The sequence below is a fragment of the Oncorhynchus kisutch genome, linkage group LG18 (assembly GCF_002021735.2).
Source record: "Oncorhynchus kisutch isolate 150728-3 linkage group LG18, Okis_V2, whole genome shotgun sequence".
Taxonomy (NCBI): domain Eukaryota; kingdom Metazoa; phylum Chordata; class Actinopteri; order Salmoniformes; family Salmonidae; genus Oncorhynchus; species Oncorhynchus kisutch.
The window spans coordinates 65,764,442-65,787,148 of record NC_034191.2 but is presented as its reverse complement, the minus strand read 5'-3'; the positions used below and the strand labels follow the sequence as shown (position 1 = coordinate 65,787,148).

Here is a 22,707-nt window from a genome sequence, read left to right as displayed (position 1 = left end):
GCTCCAGCAGGTGTATCTCACTGATCATCCCTAAAGCCAACACCTCATTTGGCCGCCTTTCGTTCCAGTACTCTGCTGCCTCTGACTGGAACGAATTGCAAAAATCGCTGAAGTTGGAGACTTTTATCTCCCTCACCAACTTCAAACATCAGCTATCTGAGCAGCTAACCGATCGCTGCAGCTGTACATAGTCTATTGGTAAATAGCCCACCCTTTTCACCTACCTCATCCCCATACTGTTTTTATTTATTTACTTTTCTGCTCTTCTGCACACCAATATCTCTACCTGTACATGACCATCTGATCTTTTATCACTCCAGTGTTAATCTGCAAAATTGTAATTATTTGCCTACCTCCTCATGCCTTTTGCACACATTGTATATAGACCCCCCCTTTGTTTTCTACTGTGTTATTGACTTGTTAATTGTTTACTCCATGTGTAACTCTTTGTTGTATGCTCACATTGCTATGCTTTATCTTGGCCAGGTCGCAGTTGCAAATGAGTTGCAAACTTGTTCTCAACTAGCCTACCTGGTTAAATAAAGGTGAAATAAAAATAAAAAAAATAAAAAATACTGTTATCATGACTATACTGTCATACTGACTATGCTGTTATATTGACTATACTGTTATGTACTAACTATTATGTTATATACTGACTATACTGTTATACTGACTATACTGGTAAATTAACTATACTGCTTTATACTGACTATAACGTTATATACTGACTATGCTGTTGTCATGACTGTCCTGACCAGGTCAGGTTACAGGAGACCACAACCCTACAGAGTATCTCTCAACCTCAACAGAGGAGGAGAGATCTAGGGGTCTGAAGATGTGGGGGGTTTATGACCCCTCACGCCCCTGGTAAATCTTAGGCCACACAACATTCCTGTGTCGCCTCAATATGGAGAACCAACCTCAGAACATTAAACATGCAATAAAGGGACTTTGGAACAATGGTTTCCGTCAGCTACAAAGGTGGTCATGACGATAGATGGAATATGAAAATGTATGTCATTTTTGTTTTGTTATTAAAGGTTAATAGATTACGTTATTACGAAACCATTGTAACGTGAAGAGTTTTCCTAGTATATGTTGTTGTATATGAATATGATGTTTATACATTGTACGTTGTGTGGAAAATGTCCAAATCAAAGGGAATGTTTTGGTAAAGATGAAATGTGAAGTTAGTTGTCTAAAATTGGATTTGAGTAAAACCTAGACCTTGCTCTTAACTAGGTACGCCCAGAGAATTGCCCAGAGACCTTCCCCAAGTAACTACATCATTATATTCTGACCCATAAGAGCGGCAGTTTGAGGCAAGGCTAGGGTTAGAATAAGCATAGCTGACTAATTCACCCAAATGTATATTTAGAGGGCAAGTTGGTTAGGATGATATCTATGAGGCTGCCCGTGTTAACGGCTTTGGGGCGGTACCTGGTAGGTTCATTGATAATTTGTGTGAGATTGAGGGCATCAAGCTTAGATTGTAGGATGGCTGGGGGGTTAAGCATGTTCCAGTTTAGGTCACCTAGCAGCACGAGCTCTGAAGATATATGGGGGGCAATCAGTTCACATATGGTGTCCAGAGCACAGCTGGGGGCAGAGGGTGGTCTATAGCTGGCGGCAACAGCGAGAGACTTGTTTTAAGAGAGGTGGATTTTTAAAAGTAGAAGTTCAAATTGTTTGGGTACAGACCTGGATAGTAGGACAGAACTCTGCAGGCTATCTCTGCAGTAGATTGCAACACCGCCCCCTTTGGCCGTTCTATCTTGTCTGAAAATGTTGTAGTTAGGGATGGAGATTTCAGAGTTTTTGGTGGTCTTCCTAAGCCAGGATTCAGACACAGCTAGAACATCCGGGTTGGCAGAGTGTGCTAAAGCAGTGAATAAACAAACATAGGGAGGAGGCTTCTAATGTTAATATGCATGAAAACAAGGCTATTACGGTTACAGAAGTCATCAAAAGAGAGCGCCTGGGGAATAGGAGTGGAGCTAGGCACTGCAGGGCCTGGATTCACCTCTACATCACCAGAGGAACAGAGGAGGAGTAGGATAAGGGTACGGCTAAAAGCTATGAGAATTGGTCTTCTAGGACGTCGGGAACAGAGAGTAAAAGGAGGTTTCTGGGGGCGATAAAATAGCTTCAAGGTATAATGTACAGACAAAGATATGGTAGGATGTGAATACAGTGGAGGTAAACCTTGGCATTGAGTGATGATGAGAGAGATATTGTCTCTCGAAACATCATTGAAACCAGGTGATGTCATCGCATGTGTGGGTGGTGGAACTGAAAGGTTGGATAAGGTATAATGAGCAGGGCTAGAGGCTCTACAGTGAAATAAGCCAATAAACACTAACCAGAACAGCAATGGACAAGGCATATTGAATTAAGGAGAGGCATGCTTAGCCAAGGGATCATAAGGGTCCAGTGAGTAGTGAGGTTGGTTGGGGTCACGGCGATTCAGACAGCTAGCCGGGTCATGGGTAGCAAGCTAGCAGAGGATGGAGGTCTGTTTTTAGCCACCTCGTGCGTTTCCGTCGGTAGATCTGTGGGGTTCCGTGTGGTAGAGTGGACCAATCCAATTGGCAAAATAGATATAGTTATAGTGACCCAAGAAAATTGTCCGATAGACCTATTCAGATAGCAGCTGATAAGACAGCTAACTATTAGTGTGCCGCAGATGGGCGTTCAGGTAACGTCACGACGGAGAGGCCAGTTGGATACCTCCCTCGGGCAGATAACGTCAGTAGTCCAGTCATGAAGGCCCGGTGGGGCTCTGCGTCGGTAGTACAACGGGTCCGGATAGGTGATTGTAGCTCCGGAATAATTTATGTTTGCTCCGGGACCGATGTATGCAATAGTCACTCAGATAGCAGCTAGCTAGCTGCAAGATCCAGGTGTAAATGTCCAGAACTTGAGGTAGAAATCCGGGGATATGGAGAGAAAATAGGTCCGGTATGCTCTGGTCTGAGTCGCTAGCTTTTCGAACCAAAGGATAGCTGATGACAACCAACCGTGGTTAGCTGAACACTAACGTTAGCCAGTAAACTGGCTAGCTTCTGGCTAGCTTCTATTGTGGATTTCAGTTTAGATTTTTATAATTTTTTTCCAGTTTTGATTTCAGTTCTTTTTTTTTATTGGTGAGGTGGGTTGAAGTTGAGATTTTTAGACTAAACTGTTATATTGACTATACTGTTATACTGACTATACTGTTACATACTGACTATACTGTTATACTAATGTTATACTGACTATACTGCTATATACTGGCTATACTGATATATTTACTATACTTGTTACATACTGACTATACTGTTAAAATGACGATACTGTTATACTGACTATACAGTTATACTACTTTTAAAATGACGATACTGTTATACTGACTATACTGTTATACTACTTTTATACTGACAATACTGTTATAAAACTGATAAAATGACTATACTGTTATAATACTAATTAAATGACTATACTGTTATAAAGACTATACTGTTGCACTGACTATACTGTTATACTGACTAAACTGTTATAATGACTATAATGTTATTCTGACTATACTGTTATACTGACTATACTGTTACACTGACTAAACTGATATAATGACTATACTGATATACTGACTATATTGTTATACTACTGTTATACTGACTATATTGTTATACTGACTATACTGGTATACTGACTATACTGTTATAATGACTATACTGTTATACTGACCACACTGTTATAATGACTATACTGTTATACTAATGACTATACTGAAAATGACTATACTGTTATAATGACTATACTGTTATACGGACTATACTGTTATACTACTGTTATACTGACTAAACAGTTATACGGACTATACTGTTATAATGACTATACTGTTATACTACTTTTAAAATGACGATACTGTTATACTGACTATACTGTTATACTACTTTTATACTGACAATACTGTTATAAAACTGATAAAATGACTATACTGTTATAATACTAATTAAATGACTATACTGTTATAAAGACTATACTGTTGCACTGACTATACTGTTATACTGACTAAACTGTTATAATGACTATAATGTTATTCTGACTATACTGTTATACTGACTATACTGTTATACTGACTAAACTGATATAATGACTATACTGTTATACTGACTATATTGTTATACTACTGTTATACTGACTATATTGTTTTACTGCCTATACTGTTATACTGACTATACTGTTATACTGACCACACTGTTATAATGACTATAATGGTATACTAATGACTATACTGAAAAGGACTATACTGTTATACTGACTATACTGTTATACTAATTAATATACTGTTATACTACTGTTATACTGACTATACTGTTATAATACTGTTATAATGGCTATACTGTTATGCTGACTATATTGTTATACTGACTATACTGTTATAATACTGTTATAATGACTATACTGTTAAATACTGTTATATTGACTATACTGTTATATACTCTTATACTGACTATACTGTTATAATGACTGTACTGTTATATACTGACTATACTGTTGTACTGACTATACTGTTGTACTGACTATACTGTTATAATGACTGTATTGTTATATACTGACTATACTGTCATACTTACTATACTGTCATACTGACTATACTGTTATACTACTGTTATACTGACTATACTATCATAATGACTATACCGATAATGGCTATACTGTTATACTACTGTTATACTGACTATACTGCTATATACTGGCTATACTGCTATATTTACTATACTTGTTACATACTGACTATAATGTTACAATGACGATACTGTTATACTGACTATACTGTTATACTACTTTTATACTGACAATACTGCTATAAAACTGTTAAAATGACTATACTGTTATAATACTAATTAAATGACTATACTGTTATAAAGACTATACTGTTGCACTGACTATACTGTTATACTGACTAAACTGTTATAATTACTATAATGTTATTCTGACTATACTGTTATACTGACTATACTGTTATACTGACTAAACTGATATAATGACTATACTGTTATACTGACTATATTGTTATACTACTGTTATACTGACTATATTGTTTTACTGCCTATACTGTTATACTGACTATACTGTTATACTGACCACACTGTTATAATGACTATAATGGTATACTAATGACTATACTGAAAAGGACTATACTGTTATACTGACTATACTGTTATACTAATTAATATACTGTTATACTACTGTTATACTGACTATACTGTTATAATACTGTTATAATGGCTATACTGTTATGCTGACTATATTGTTATACTGACTATACTGTTATAATACTGTTATAATGACTATACTGTTAAATACTGTTATATTGACTATACTGTTATATACTCTTATACTGACTATACTGTTATAATGACTGTACTGTTATATACTGACTATACTGTTGTACTGACTATACTGTTGTACTGACTATACTGTTATAATGACTGTATTGTTATATACTGACTATACTGTCATACTTACTATACTGTCATACTGACTATACTGTTATACTACTGTTATACTGACTATACTATCATAATGACTATACCGATAATGGCTATACTGTTATACTACTGTTATACTGACTATACTGCTATATACTGGCTATACTGCTATATTTACTATACTTGTTACATACTGACTATAATGTTACAATGACGATACTGTTATACTGACTATACTGTTATACTACTTTTATACTGACAATACTGCTATAAAACTGTTAAAATGACTATACTGTTATAATACTAATTAAATGACTATACTGTTATAAAGACTATACTGTTGCACTGACTATACTGACTAAACTGTTATAATGACTATAATGTTATTCTGACTATACTGTTATACTGACTATACTGTTATACTGACTAAACTGATATAATGACTATACTGTTATACTGACTATATTGTTATACTACTGTTATACTGACTATACTGTTATACTGACTATACTGGTATACTGACTATACTGTTATAAGGACTATACTGTTATAATGACTATACTGTTATACTGACTATACTGTTATACTGACTAAACGGTTTTACTGACTATACTGTTATACTGACTATACTGTTATACTGACCACACTGTTATAATGACTATACTGTTATACTAATGACTATACTGAAAATGACTATACTGTTATAATGACTATACTGTTATACTACTGTTATACTGACTATACTGTTATACTGACTAAACTGTTATACTGACTATACTGTTATAATGACTATACAGTTATACTACTTTTAAAATGACGATACTGTTATAATACTAATTAAATGACTATACTGTTATAAAGACTATACTGTTGCACTGACTATACTGTTATACTGACTAAACTGTTATAATGACTATAATGTTATTCTGACAATACTGTTATACTGACTATACTGTTATACTGACTAAACTGATATAATGACTATACTGTTGTACTGACTATATTGTTATACTACTGTTATACTGACTATATTGTTATACTGACTATACTGGTATACTGACTATACTGTTATAAGGACTATACTGTTATAATGACTATACTGTTATACTGACTATACTGTTATACTGACTAAACGGTTTTACTGACTATACTGTTATACTGACTATACTGTTATACTGACCACACTGTTATAATGACTATACTGTTATACTAATGACTATACTGAAAATGACTATACTGTTATAATGACTATACTGTTATACTACTGTTATACTGACTATACTGTTATACTGACTAAACTGTTATACTGACTATACTGTTATACTGACTATACTGTTATAATGACTATACAGTTATACTACTTTTAAAATGACGATACTGTTATACTGACTAAACTGTTATAATGACTATAATGTTATTCTGACTATACTGTTATACTGACTATACTGTTATACTGACTAAACTGATATAATGACTATACTGTTATACTGACTATATTGTTATACTACTGGTATACTGACTATACTGTTATACTGACTATACTGTTATAAGGACTAAACTGATATAATGACTATACTGTTATACTGACTATATTGTTATACTACTGTTATACTGACTATACTGGTATACTGACTATACTGTTATACTGACTATACTGTTATACTGACTATACTGTTATACTGACCACACTGTTATAATGACTATACTGTTATACTAATGACTATACTGAAAATGACTATACTGTTATACTGACTATACTGTTATACTACTGTTATACTGACTATACTGTTATACTGACTAAACTGTTATACTGACTATACTGTTATAATGACTATACTGTTATAATGACTATACTGTTATACTAATGACTATACTGAAAATGACTACACTGTTATAATGACTATACTGTTATACCGACTATACTGTTATAATACTGTTATAATGGCTATACTGTTATACTGACTATATTGTTATACTGACTATACTGTTATAATACTGTTATAATGACTATACTGTTATACACTGTTATATTGACTATACTGTTATATACTCTTATACTGACTATACTGTTATAATGACTTTACTGTTATAATGACTGTACTGTTATACTGACTATACTGTTATACTGACTATACTGTTATACTGACTATATTATTATATTGACTATACTGTTATACTGACTATATTATTATACTGGCTATACTGTTATACTGGCTATACTGTTATACTGACTATATTGTTATATACTGATATACTGACTATATTGTTATATACTGTTATACTGACTATATTGTTATATACTGTTATACTGACTATATTGTTATATTGACTATATTGACTATACTGTTATACTGGCTATACTGTTATACTGACTATACTGTTATACTGACTATATTGTTATATACTGATATACTGACTATATTGTTATATACTGTTATACTGACTATATTGTTATATTGACTATACTGTTATAACAACTATACTGTTATATACTGTTATACTGACTATATTGTTATATTGACTATACAGTTATACTACTGTTATACTGACTACACCTTTCTCAATGTCAGGACTATTTTAATCTGGTCATTACTACAAGGCATCACTTAGACATTATGAATCTTATGGAGTGTGTGTTTGTGTGTGTTTTGGTTTTACTATCCTTGTGGGGAACAGAAGTCCTCACAAGATTTGTTAAACTGTCACGCCCTGACCTTTTTATGTCTCTATTTGGGTTGGTCAGGGTGTGATTTGGGTGGGCATTTTATGTTCTTTATTTCTATGTTTTGGGTTTCTATGTTTTGGGTTTCTATGTTTTGGCCGGGTATGGTTCTCAATCAGGGACAGCTGTCTCTGATTGGGAATCACACTAAGGCAGCCTGTTTGGCCACTTTAGGTTGTGGGATGTTGTTTTTTGTTAGCTCTGCGTAGCCTACTGAACGTTCGTTGGTCTTTTGTTGTTTTGTTTGGTGTCCCGATTTAATATAGAATCATGAACACGTACCACGCTGCCCCTTAGTCCACTTCTTCCGACGAGCGTTACATAAACAGGGAAAATTCGGACAAGTGGGGACATTTCGCCGGCCCCCAAAAGGAAAAAGACCATTTTCAGCTTAGGGGTTAGGTTTAGGGTTACAATTAGTGTTCAAATTGGGGTTAGGGGTTAGGTTTAGTGTTAGGTTTAGGGGTTTGGGGTTAAGGTTGGGGTTATGGTCAAGGTTAGGTTAGGTTAAGGGTTTTAAGGGTTAAGGGAAAATATGATTTTGAAAGTGAATCAATTGTTTGGTCCCCACAAGCATAGCAAAACAAAGATATGTGTGTGTGTGTTGCGGGTGTGTGTTCGTACGTGTGTACATGTGTGTGTGACTGAGGCATCACTTATTCATTTTGAATCCCTATTAGCCGCACACAGGCCCTGCAGTGGTCAATCTAACCATCTTTAAACACACTGTACTGTAGCCGGCTGCATTAAACAAGCCAATAACTCAGGAATGGATCAATACCGCTCACTAAGAGATTTCCTACTCTTTGGTCTCGCTGTGGGAAAGATAAGGCAAATGAGTCCCAGTGTGTGTTTTACCATATAAACCGACTGCATTAGAATTGATCTACTGCAATAACAGTAAATTGTATATGCTATAATTGTGTTTGCAAGGTAGCAAACCCTCAAACATGTAATAATGTACTTCTTAGAGAGTAAACAAATCGTTATATCATATTGCCCAATAAACAAGCTTGGATACACCCTGCCATAGCGTACAGGCTTAAAGACATGCTCTTTGCCTGCAAGCAATTTATTTCTCTTTCATGTACCATACCCATTGATCCAAACAATAAGTAATCTATAGTAGCTTATTTAGCATAATCACTATCTGACCCACATGGTAATGATAGTTATTAATGCCTGGCTGGTTAATGACTGTGAGAAGATACAGCCTAGCGTGACAGAGAGGGATATTCTCATGTAGAATGATGCTGTAATAGGATTTCGACAGCATACCTAAACCCACATCTAGATAACACAAATTAGTCTCTATTGAAGAATACTGGAGGTTAGTATGTGCTGCAGACAGAACTGTGTCTATCTCTATTTTTCTCTTTTTGTTAGTGTGTGTACATATTAAAGGTGTGTGTGTTTAAATACTGTAGGATGGATTATATAGTCTTACCAGTGTTGTTTCCCAGTCCCCTCATAGGTCCTTTGTGGTAGTGGTTGACTCTGTCCTCATAGATGGGCTCTTTGTGGTGGTCTGGGGATCCCAGGGGACGCAGGTCTGGACCACAGTGACTGTGCTGATTACTGTAGGAACCCCTGGAACCTGGAGAGTGGGAGGGAGAGTGTAAGGGAGGGAGGAAGAGAGAGAAAGACAGAGAGAAAGACGGAGAGAGGGGAGAGAGAGAAATCAGCGAAATCAGCCCTTGACTTTTCACCAGCAAAATGTAATTCTCCATACACATTGTCCCTAAGTGCTCTAGCCTCTCCTCTCTTTCTCTGATATCATCTTATCTTCTGTCCCAATAGTCTCTCTCTAGCCTCCTCTACTCCCATAGTCTCCAGCCTCTCCTCTCTTTCTCTGATATCATCTTATCTTCTGTCCTAATAGTCTCTCTCTAGCCTCATCTACTCCCATAGTCTCCAGCCTCTCCTCTCTTTCTCTGATATCATCTTATCTTCTGTCCCAATAGTCTCTCTCTAGCCTCCTCTACTCCCATAGTCTCCAGCCTCTCCTCTCTTTCTCTGATATCATCTTATCTTCTGTCCTAATAGTCTCTCTCTAGCCTCATCTACTCCCATAGTCTCCAGCCTCTCCTCTCTTTCTCTGATATCATCTTATCTTCTGTCCCAATAGTCTCTCTCTAGCCTCCACTACTCCCATAGTCTCCAGCCACTCCTCTCTTTCTCTGATATCATCTTATCTTCTGTCCCAATAGTCTCTCTCTAGCCTCCTCTACTCCCATAGTCTCCAGCCTCTCCTCTCTTTCTCTGATATCATCTTATCTTCTGTCCCAATAGTCTCTCTCTAGCCTCATCTACTCCCATAGTCTCCAGCCTCTCCTCTCTTTCTCTGTAATCATCTTATCTTCTGTCCCAATAGTCTCTCTCTAGCCTCCTCTACTCCCATAGTCTCCAGCCTCTCCTCTCTTTCTCTGTAATCATCTTATCTTCTGTCCCAATAGTCTCTCTCTAGCCTCCTCTACTCCCATGTTCTCCAACCTCTCCTCTCTTTCTCTGTAATCATCTTATCTTCTGTCCCAATAGTCTCTCTCTAGCTTCCTCTACTCCCATAGCCTCCAGCCTCTACTCCCATAACCTCTATGGTAGGGATTATCAACTAGATGAATCTTCTTTTTTAAGCAGATGGTCAGGGGGCTGTAAAATAATTTCAAATAATTTATAGATTGCAAGAAGCCCAAAAATATATAATATTTGAAAACTAAAATTATAATTATAATTTCAAACCTTCCTTACATTTGTATACGATCAAATACTGTACATGTCTCTATTATGTGTGGGAATATTCTGGAACAGATATCCTAAATGAAAATCTCTTGGAGCTGATTTCCTGGTGTTTTTACAGAGAGGGATGAGGATAAGAGGATGATGAGAGAGGGATGAGAACAGGATGATGAGGAGAGAGGGATGAGGATAGGAGGATGATGAGAGAGGGATTAGGATAGGAGGAGGATGAGAAAGGGATGAGGAGAGAGTGAGGAAGAAAGTGGGATGAGGAGAGAGGGATGATGAGAGAGGGATGAGGAGAGAGGGATGTTGAGAGAGGGATGAAGAGAGAGGGATGGTGAGAGAGGGATGAGGAGAGAGGGATGATGAGAGAGGGATGAGGAGAGAGGGATGATGAGAAAAAAAAAAGTGTTAAACATATCAAAATATATTTTATATTTGAGATTCTTCAAAGTGGCCCTCGCCTGGATGACAGCTTTACACACTCTTAGCATTCTCTCAACCAGCTTTTATTTTTATTTTTAAATGTAACCTTTATTTAAAACCTTTTAGGGCTGAGATCCCGCTAACGGGCGCCAAATTCAAAACAACAGAAATCCCATGGTATTTCACACCATTTTAAAGATACACTTCTTGTTAATACCACCACAGTGTCCGATTTCAAATAGGATTTACAGCGAAAGCACCACAAACGATTATGTTAGGTCAGAAAAACACAGCCATTTTTCAAGCCAAAGAGAGCAGTCACAAAAATCAGAAATAGAGATAGAATGAATCACTAACCTGTGATGATCTTCATCAGATGACACTCATATGACTTCATGTTACACAGTACATGTATGTTTTGTTCGATAAAGTTCATATTTATATGAAAAATCTCATTATACATTGGCGCGTTATGTTCAGTAGTTCCAAAAACATCCGGTGATTTTGCAGAGAGCCACATCAATTTACAGAAATACTCATCATAAATGTTGATGAAAATACAAGTGTTTTCCATGGAACTTTAGATACACTTCTCCTTAATACACTTCCCCAGATTTCAAAATAGCTTTAAGGAAAATGCAAACCATGCAATAATCTGAGTACGGCGTTCAGAGCCCAAACAAGCCAAAAAGATATCCGCCATAGTGTGCAGTCAACAGACGTAAAAAAAAACATTATAAATATCAAATCAAATCAAATTTATTTATATAGCCCTTCGTACATCAGCTGATATCTCAAAGTGCTGTACAGAAACCCAGCCTAAAACCCCAAACAGCAAGCAATGCAGGTGTAGAAGCACATATTCACTTACCTTTGATGATCTTCATCAGAATGCACTCCCAGGAATCCCAGGTCCACAATAAATGTTTGTTTTGTTCGATAATGTCCATCATTTATGTCCAAATAGCTCCTTTTGTTAGCGCGTTTGGTAAACAAATCCAAACTCACGAAGCGCGTTCACTAGGAGCAGACGAAAAGTCAAAAGGTTCCATTACAGTCCGTAGAAACATGTGTCGTGGAAGATTCAGAATTTGTTGGTAACATTTGTAAGATGTTTTATATTCATCTAATGTGTGTAAGTTAATTCTCATCAGAATGGTATTTTTGTATAATACTGTGGCGAGGTTGCAGTTATCTGTTCTATGTCAAGACTAAGTTGCATGGGCCGCTGAGAGGGGAGAGGTCAAAGTGTCATCATGTGTAAACATATCTTTTACTCCCTACCTTTTTCTTGTGGGGAAAGGAAGGGTGGCAGTGTCTGGAATCATTCTATGCTCCCTCTAATGTTGTTTCTATCTTAACCTATAGCCTCATTCTCCTCTCCGTGAGTTTGTCCAGGAGTTTGTATTTAGAGTGGGTTGTATCTAAATGACAATTTGATATATGCCTGTTCATATGGAGGATTGGTTTATGGTTCTGGGGTTTGAGAAGGAGACAAAGCTGAACGATGAATTATGTCTATGCTGTCTGACTATGTGTGTTCTTTGCTATTAAAGGATCTCAGTTGCATTGTAAGGGGGCTCTCAGAAAATTCACTGGGAGACACTGAATTTATCTGAGAGTCACAGAAAATGCTATAGAGCTTATATAATTAAAGATGGACTTTTATAACTAACTCTGACTTGTGTGTGTGGTTTGCTCCCATGATTTGGTAAATAGAGGAAATTTCCACGACACATGTCAAACGAAGTATAGAATCAATCAATCAGTTTTTAACATAAATCTTCAATAATGTTCCAACAGGAGAATTCCTTTGTCTGTGCGAACGAGCGTCACGAGCTCAAGGCATTCTGGCAGACCTCTGACTCATTCCCCTCTCATTCGCCCCCACTTCTCAGTAGAAGCATCAAACAAGGTTCTAAAGACTGTTGACATTTAGTGGAAGCCTTAGGAAGTGCAACATGACCAATATCCCACTGTATCTTCAATAGGAAAATAGAAACCTCAGATTTCCCACTTCCTGGTTGGATTGTTTCTCAGGTTTTTGCCTGCCATATGAGTTATTTTATACTCACAGACATCATTCAAACAGTTTTAGAAACGTTAGAGTGTTTTCTGTCCAAATATACTAATAATATGCATATATTAGCAACAGGGACTGAGTAGCAGGCAGTTTACTCTGGGCACCTCTGGGCACCTTATTTAACCAAGCTACTCAATACTGCCCCCAGCCATAAGAAGTCCAGGTGGGCCAGTTGAGAACAAGTTCTCATTTACAACTGCGACCTGGCCAAGATAAAGCAAAGAAGTGTGACAAAAACAACAACACAGAGTTACACATGGAATAAACAAATGTACAGTTAATATCACACAAAAAATATAGAAAAATCTATACACAGTGTGTGCAAATGTAGTAAGATTAGGGAGGTAAAGCAATTTTGTATTTTACCTTTAACTAGGCAAGTAAGTTAAGAACAAATTCTTATTTTCAATGACGGCCAAGGAACAGTGGGTTAACAGCCTTGTTCAGGGGAAGAACAACAGATTTGTACCTTGTCAGCTCGGGGATTTGAAATTGCAACATTTCGGTTACTAGTCCAATGCTCTAACCACTAGGCTACGCTGCCTCCCCAGTGGCCATAGTGGTGAAATAATTAGAATTGAGCATTAACACTGGAGTGAGATGTACAGATGATGATGTGCAAGTAGAGATACTGGGGTGCAATAGAGCAGAAATAAACAACAATATGGGGATGAGGTAGTTGGGTGGGCTATTCGCAGATGGGCTGTGTACAGGTGCAGTGATCTGTAAGCTGCTCTGACAGCTGATGCTTAAAGTTAGTGAGGGAGATATAAGTCTGCAGGTTCAGTGATTTTTGCAATTCGTTCCAGTCATTGGCAGCAGAGAACTGTAAGGAAGGGCGGCCAAAGAGGAGTTGGCTTTGGGGATGACCAGTGAAATATACCTGCTGGAGCGCATGCTATGGGTGTGTGTTGCTATGGTGACCAGTGAGCTGAGATAAGGTGGGGCTTTACCTAGCAAAGACTTATAGATGACCTGGAGCCAGTGGGTTTGAAGATGAATATGAAGCGAGGACCATTCAACGAGAGCATACAGGTCGCAGTGGTGGGAAGTATATGGGGCTTTGGTGACAAAACAGATGGCATTGGCATTGATAGACTAGATACAATTTGCTAAGTAGAATGTTGGAGGCTATTTTGTAAATGACATCGCCGAAGTCAAGGATCGGTAGGATAGTCAGTTTTACAAGGGTATGTTCAGCAGCATGAGTAAAGGAGGCTTTGTTGCAAAATAGGAAGCCGATTCTAGATTTAATTTTGTATTGGAGATGCTTAATGTGAGTCTGGAAGGAGAGTTTACAGTCTAACCAGACGCCTAGGTATTTGTAGTTGTCCACATATTCTAAGTCAGAACCGTCCAGAGTGGTGATGCTAGTCGGGCAGGCAGGTGCGGGCAGAGATCGGTTGAAGAGCATGCATTTAGTTTTACTTGCATTTAAGAGCAGTTGGAGGCCACGGAAGGAGTGTTGTATGGCATTGAAGCTCGTCTGGAGGTTTGTTAACACAGTGTCCAAAGAAGGGCCAGAAGTATACAGAATGGTGTCGTCTGCGTAGAGGTGGATCAGAGAATCACCAGCAGCAAGAGCGACGTCATTGATATATACAGAGAAAAGAGTCGGCCCGAGAATTGAACCCTGTGGCACCCCCATAGAGATTGCCAGACGTCCGGACAACAGGCCCTCCGATTTGACACACTGAAATCTATCTGAGAAGTAGTTGGTGAACCAGGCGAGGCAGTCATTTGAGAAACCAAGGCTTTTGAGTCTGCCGATAAGAATGCGGTGATTGACAGAGTCGAAAGGCTTGGCCAGATCGATGAAGACGCCTGCACAATACTGTCTTTCATACCAGATTGCATAGCGGAGAAGGTACGGTGGGATTCGAAGTGGTCGGTGGTCTGTTTGTTAACTTGGCTTTCGAAGACTTTAGAAAGGCAGGGCAGAATGGATTTAGGTCTATAACAGTTTGGGTCTAAAGTGTCTCCCCCTTTGAAGATGTGAGTGACCGAGGCAGCTTTCCAAACTTTAGGGATCTCAGACGATACGAAAGTGAGGTTGAACAGGCTAGTAATAGGGGTTGCAACAATTGCGGCGGATAACTTTAGAAAGAGAGGGTCCAGATTGTCTAGCCCAGGTGATCTGTAGGGGTCCCGGTTTTGCAGCTCTTTCTGAACATCAGCTATTTGGATATGGGTGAAGGAGGAGCGGGGGGGCTTGGGCAAATTGCTGCAGGGGGTGCAGAGATGTTGGCCGGGGTAGGGGTAGGGGTAGCCAGGTAGAAAGCATGGCCAGCCGTATAAAAATGCTTATTGATATTCTCGATTATCATAGCTTTATTGGTGGTGACAGTGTAGCCTCAGTACAGTGGGCAGCTGAGAGGAGGTGCTCTTATTCTCCATGGACTTTACAGTGTCCCAAAACTTTTTGGAATTTGTGCTACAGGTTGCAAATTTCTGTTTGAAAAAGCTATCCTTTGCTTTACTAACTGAGTGTGTATATAACTTCCCTGAAAAGTTGCATATCGTGGGGGCTATTCGATGCTAATGCAGTAGGCCACAGGATGTTTTTGTGATGGTCAAGGGCAGTCAAGTCTGGAGTGAACCAAGGGCTATATCTGTTCTTAGTTCTACATTTTTTGAACGGGGCATGCTCATTTAAGATGACGAGGAAAGCACTTTTAAAGAATAACCAGGCATCTCTACTGACGGGATGAGGTCAATATCCTTCCAGGATACCCGGGCCAGGTCGATTAGAAAGGCCTGCTCACTGAAGTGTTTTAGGGAGCGTTTGACAGTGATGAGGGGTGATTGTTTCACCGCGGACCCATTACGGACAGATTGCAATGAGGCAGTGATTGCTGAGATCCTGGTTGAAGAAAGCAGAGGTGTATTTAGAGGGCAGGTTGGTCAGGATGATGTCTATGAGGGTGCCCGTGTTTACGGATTTGGGGTTGTACCTGGTAGGTTCCTTGATAATTTGTGTGAGATTGATGGCATCTGGCTTAGATTGTAGGACGGCCGGGGTGTTAACCATATCCCAGTTTACGTCACCTAACAGTACGAACTCTGAAGATAAATGGGGGGCAATCAATTCACATAAGGAGTCCAGGGCACAGCTGGGGCTGAGGGGGGTCTATAACAAATGGCAACAGTGAGAGACTTATTTCTGGAAAGATGGATTTTTAAAAGTAGAAGCTCAAACTGTTTGGGCACAGACCTGGAAGGCATGACAGAACTCTGTAGGCTATCTCTGTAGTAGATTGTGACTTCGCTCCCTTTGGCAGTTCAACCTTGGTGGAAAATTTTGTAGTTGGGAATGGAAATTTCAGAATTTTTGGTGGCATTCCTAAACCAGGATTCAGACATGGATAGGTCATCAGGGTTGGCAGAGTGTGCTAAAGCAGTTAGTAAAACAAACTTAGGGAGGAGGCTTAGGATGTTAACATGCATGAAACCAAGGCTTTTACGGTTACAGAAGTCAACAAATGATAGCGCCTGTGGAATAGGTGTGGTACTGGGGTCTACAGGGCCTGGGTTAACCTCTACATCACCAGAGGAGGAGTAGGATAAGGCTAAAGGCTATAAGAACTGGTCGTCTCGTGCGTTGGGAACAGAGAACAAAAGGAGAAGATTTCTGGGCGTGGTAGAATAGGTTCAGGGCATAATGTACAGACAAGGGTATGGTAGGATGTGAGTACAGTGTAGGTAAATGTAGGCGTTGAGTGACGATGAGAGAGGTTTCGTCTCTGGTGGCACCAGTTAAGCCAGGTGAGGTCTCCGCATGTGTGGGGGGTGGGACAAAAGAGCTATCTAAGGTGAGCGGGATTGAGTGCTCTACAGTGAAATAAAACAATAAGAACTAGCCGAGACAGCAGTAGACAAGGCATATATAACATTAGAGAGAGGCATATTGACATTAGAGAGAGGCAGAAAGCAGTGACAGGTGTGGACCAGGAGAGCTAAGACAACAACGGGTAAATGGCGATTGTATGGGATTTCCTCCTCCTCTTCCGAAGAGGAGAGGCGAAAAGGATCAGAGGACCAATATGTGGCGTGGTAAGTGTCCATGGTTCTTTTAATACGTAAATGTACACATGAACAACTGAATTCAAAAACAAGAAACGTGAAAACCCAAAACAGTCCTATCTGATGCAAACACAGAGACAGGAACAATCACCCACAAACACACAATGAAACCCAGGCTACCTAAGTATGATTCTCAATCATCACCTGCCTCTGATTGAGAACCATACTAGGCCGAAACATAGAAATACCCAAATCATAGAAAAACAAACATAGACTGCCCACCCCAACTCACGCCCTGACCATACTAAATAATGACAAAACAAAGGAAATAAAGGTCAGAACGTGACAGCGATGAATGGGCAGAGCGGGTCAGTTAGGTACATACAGGACCTGAGTTCGAGGATGATGCCGACAGGTAATTAAAATTAGGTACCATGTAATTGAAACAGTCCAGGGGGATCAGCTGTGTAGCTGAGTGATCATAGTGTCCAAAGAACAGCAATAGGTCAGTCAGGGAGCCGTTCAGTATTCAGTACTATGCTAGTCAAGCGGGAGACACAGTGTTTAGAAAGCTAGCAGGTTGGGGCAAGAAGATGGGTCTTCGGCGACATCGCAATGGAAAAGCCTGTTGAGACCACACCAGGGGGATCGGTGGGGCTCTGTGTCGACAATAAAGGGTCCAGGCCAATTGGCAAAAGAGGTATTGTAGCCCTAGAATTAGCTGGTATATGGGCCTAGCTCGAGGCTAGCTCAAGGCTAACTGGTGCTTGCTTCGGGACAGAGGCATTAGCTAACAGTAGCCACTCGGTAGCAGCTAGCTAGCTACGATCCGGTGTAATGATCCGGTGTAATGATCCAGAGTGGCAGGAATCCGGTGATGTGGAAGAGAGAAGCAGTCCGATATGCTCTGGGTTGATATCGCTCTGTGCAGACTGGCATGTATTGTCCGAGCTAAAGCTGCGGTGTCCGAGCTAAATGAAGACTGCTAGCCGTGGCTAACAAAGACTAGTAGCAAGTTAGCTGGCTAGCTCCTGGCGGAGGTTCCAGTTATAAGGAATAAAAATAGCAGATCCGTACCACAATGGGTGAGGCGGGTTGCAGGAAAGTATATTTAGTTGATAGACAGAAAGTGAGATTAAAATGTATATGAGAAAAAATTAACAGGTGTGCCTTGTTAAAAGTTAATCTGTGGAATTTATTTCCTTCATAATGTGTTTGAGCCAATCAGCTGTGTTGTGACAAAGTAGGGGTGGTATACAGAATATAGCCCTATTTGGTAAAAGACCAAGTCCATATTTTTGCAAGAACAGCTCAAATAAGCAAAGAGAAACAACAGTCCAAAATTACTTTAAGACATGAAGGTCAGTCAATCCGGAAAATGTCAAGAACTTTGAAAGTTTCTTCAAGTGCAGTCACAAAAACCATCAAGCGCTGTGATGAAACTGTCTCTCATGGTGAACGCCCCAGGAAAGGAAGACCCAGAGTACCACAATGTACTCTACGTGTACCTCTGCTGCAGAGGATAAGTTGATTAGAGTTAACTGCACCTCAGATTGCAGCTCAAATAAATGCTTCATAATTCAAGTATCAGACACATCTTCACATCAACTATTCAGAGGAGACTGCGTGAATCTGGACTTCATTGTCAAATTGCTGCAAAGAAACCTCTACTGAAGGACACCCATAATAAGAAGAGACTTGCTTGAGCCAAGAAACACGAGCAATGGATATTAGATCGGTGGAAGTCTGTCCTTTGGTCTGATGAGTCAAAATTTGAGATTTTTGGTTCCAAACTGTGTTTCTTTGTGAGACGCAGAGTAGGTGAACGGATGCTCTCTCCATGTGTAATTCCCAACGTGAAACATGGAGGAGGAGGTGTGGTGGTGCTTTGCTGGTGACACCGTCAGTGAATTATTTATAATTCAAGGCACACTTAACCAGCACAGCATTCTGCAGTGATAAGCCATCCCATCTGGTTTGCGCTTAGTGGGATTGTGATTTGTTTTTCAACAGGACAATGACCGAACACACCTCCAGACTGTGTAAGGGCTATTTGACCAAGAAGGAGAGTGATGGAGTGCTGCATCAGATGACCTGGTCTCCACAATCACCCTACCTCAACCAAAGTGAGATGGTTTGGGATAAGTTGGACCGCAGAGTGAAGGAAAAGCAGCCAACAAGTGTTCAGCATATGTGGGAACTCCTTCAAGACTGTTGGAAAGCATTCCAGGTGAAGCTGGTTGAGAGAATGCCAAGCGTGTGCTAAGCTGTCATCCAGGCTAAGGGTGGCTACTTTGAAGAATCTAAAATATATTTTGATTTGTTTAACAACTTTTCTGGTTACTACATGATTCCATATGTGTTATTTCATAGCTTTGATATCTTCAATATTATTCTACAATGTAGAAAACAGTAAAAATAAAGAAAACCCCTTGAATGAGTAGGTGTGTCCAAACTTTTGACTGGTACTGTATATTGTGCTGATCTGCAGTGGTAGAGGGTATTTTACCATGCTACTGTGTAGGGAGGACAGCGTAGTTATGTAATCTCTATAGAGCATATTGTCTAGCATCAGCCATAAAATAATAAGATTCAAAATGCATTTTCCTCAGTCCTTTGTGTGTGTCTGTGTGTGTGTGCGCACGCGCTTCCCCCTTTTCTGGCAGGATTCCCGAACACAGACACCTCTGACTTTTCCTCACTGAGCGCTTGTTCATTACACTGCATAACAAATGTATGGTAGGCCCTCCCTGGGAGGACGAAGGAAGGGAGAGAGGGGAGTGAAAAAGCAAGAGACAGAGACAGAGACCGAGAGAGACAGAGAGAGAGACAGAGAGAGACAGAGACCTAGAGTGAGACAGAGAGAGCTAATAATAAAACAACATATTTGGCATGGGTCATTAGACCCTCAAAAAGTTCTACAGCTGCACCATCGAGAGCATCCTGACCATCCATCACCGCCTGGTATGGCAACTGCTCGGCATCTGACAGTAAGGCGCTACAAAGGGTAGTGCGTACGGTCCAGTACATCACTTGGGCCAAGCTTCCTGCCATCCAGGACCTTTATACTAGGCGGTGTCAGAGGCCCAAAAGAATGTCAAAGACTCCAGCCACCCAAGTCATAGACTGTTCTCTATGCTACCGCACGGCAAGCGGTACCGGACCACCAAGTCTAGGTCCAAAAGGCTCATTAACAGCTTCTACCCCCAAGCAATAAGACTGCTGAACAATTATTCAAATGGCCACCCTGATTATTTGCATTTACACCCCCCCGCCCCCTTTGTTTTTACACTACTGCTACTTGCATAGTCACTTTACCCCTACCTGCATGTACAAATGACCTCGACTAACCTGTACACCTGCACATTGACTCGATACTGGTACAACTGTATATAGCCTCGTTATTCTTGTTTTATTGTGTTACTTTTTCCCTTTAGTTTATTTACTAAATATTTTCTAAACTTTATTTTCTTAAAACGTGTTAGTTAAGGGCTTGTAAGTGAGCGTTTCACTGTAAGGTCTACACCTGTTGTATTCGGAGCACGTGACAAATAACATGTGATTTGATCTAGTAGTAATAATGAAGAGAAGGAAGCTGCCTCCCTTTAACACTACTGATGGTTATTTACCAAAATGAGGGTTTGAATATGTACAGAAAGGACAGAAAGGAAGGAAGGAGGGAACCAAGAAGAGAGGAGCACTAATTAGAATGATGGACACACTCTGTCGCCTGTCTCATCCTTGTCATCCCATCCTCCTCTCCGGCTCTCTTCCCTCCCTTCTTTGATGTCTCATGGAGACTTACTGAGTCACTGCTCAGGCTCCCCAAATCAAAGTGCTCAACTGTTAGGATGGAGGGATGGAGAGAGAGAGGGAGGGAGCTGGCCTCCCATGACACTATGAGACTTGAAATTTGATACAGTCAGAAAATTTTTATAATGATTAAAGGAAACAAAAGGAATATGCAAAACCAGCCCAAGTACCCTGCTGCCTGTGTTCAGCTCTTAACCTCCTGTTTGTGTGCTAAGAAGGAAACATGAACTATATTACTATAAATTATTATATAAATATGATCATAAAACCACAATGCAACACCACTACAAAGTATTGCTTTAGCCTGTTACTCTTGAGGATTTAACTCATTCTATAACAAAGTCATTAATGTTTTCATTTTGATGCTTGTGCTCAACGTCAAAGATAAATAAATACATTATTATTATTAAACAAGTAGCGAGCATAACACAGCCCAAACATTCAGTGTTGCATTCATGTTATAGCTAGCAGCGTTTCAAATCTACACTGTCAACATCCTGTCTTGTTTCAATTCTTAGAAAACAATTTAATTTAAACTTTAGAATTGGTGGAATTTTTAAGGACCTGATACTAGCTAAAGACATCATTGAGTATTTGTATAAAGTAATGTCTCCAACTCTCTATAAGTGTAATATAGAGCACAACCCTGGCCTGTGTTCTATTCTCTCTCCACACAAAAAGCCCTTGAAGCATCACGACTCAGCTGTATAAGAGGCTGATTGCAGTCTTCAGAAGCACTGAACCTTCAGATGACATTCAACAAACACACAGCTTATTCAACACACACCTACACACACACACACACACACACACACACACACACACACACACACACACACACACACACACACACACACACTGCAGAGCACAACCACTCATTACTGCAGAGCCACGGGTCTGTTATTGGGATCAATAAGAGAAAAGATGTTAGTAACCTGACAGACAGTTATTACCACTGAGTAACTCTAACTCAAAGATAACAGTCAACAACTCCCTCACACCGAGGACAACAGTCAGACCACATAACAAGGTAAAGACCAACTCTAGGCCAAGGACTCACTTAACTCTATACAGAAGACTAAATAACAGCAGAGGAAAAATATTCAGTGTTTGCATTGCATACATGGAGAGATTCACTTTGAGAGGAGCGTCGTTGCACATGTGTGTGTGTACGTCTTACCTGCCAGACTGCCGGGCCTCTGTAGCGTAGCGGTAGCATAGAGCTCATGGGATATCTTGTACTGGTCGGAGGCGTGATGAGCAGCCAGTCTTTTAGGAGACAGAGTAGCGTAGCTCCCTATGCCCGAACTCATCTAGTGATTCACATAGAAACCCATTGTGTAGAACAGACATGATTATTTTTATTCTAGAGAATGTTGCTTAAGAATAATGTGCAGTACTATGCATTGAATATCTGTGTT

The 22,707-nt window shown here is 39.6% G+C and overlaps 1 protein-coding gene across 1 annotated transcript in view; it reads right to left on the bottom strand.

Annotated features, from left to right (window-relative positions):
- Positions 1-22,707, bottom strand: part of ctnnd2a (catenin (cadherin-associated protein), delta 2a) — a 386,866-nt gene that overhangs the window by 179,552 nt on the left and 184,607 nt on the right. Inside the window, exons 10-11 of the mRNA XM_031795295.1 lie at positions 22,467-22,599; positions 9,650-9,799 (exon numbers count right to left, since the gene is read on the bottom strand). Coding sequence (XP_031651155.1) covers positions 9,650-9,799; positions 22,467-22,599 — 283 coding nt within the window. The remainder of the gene's footprint in view (positions 1-9,649; positions 9,800-22,466; positions 22,600-22,707) is intronic.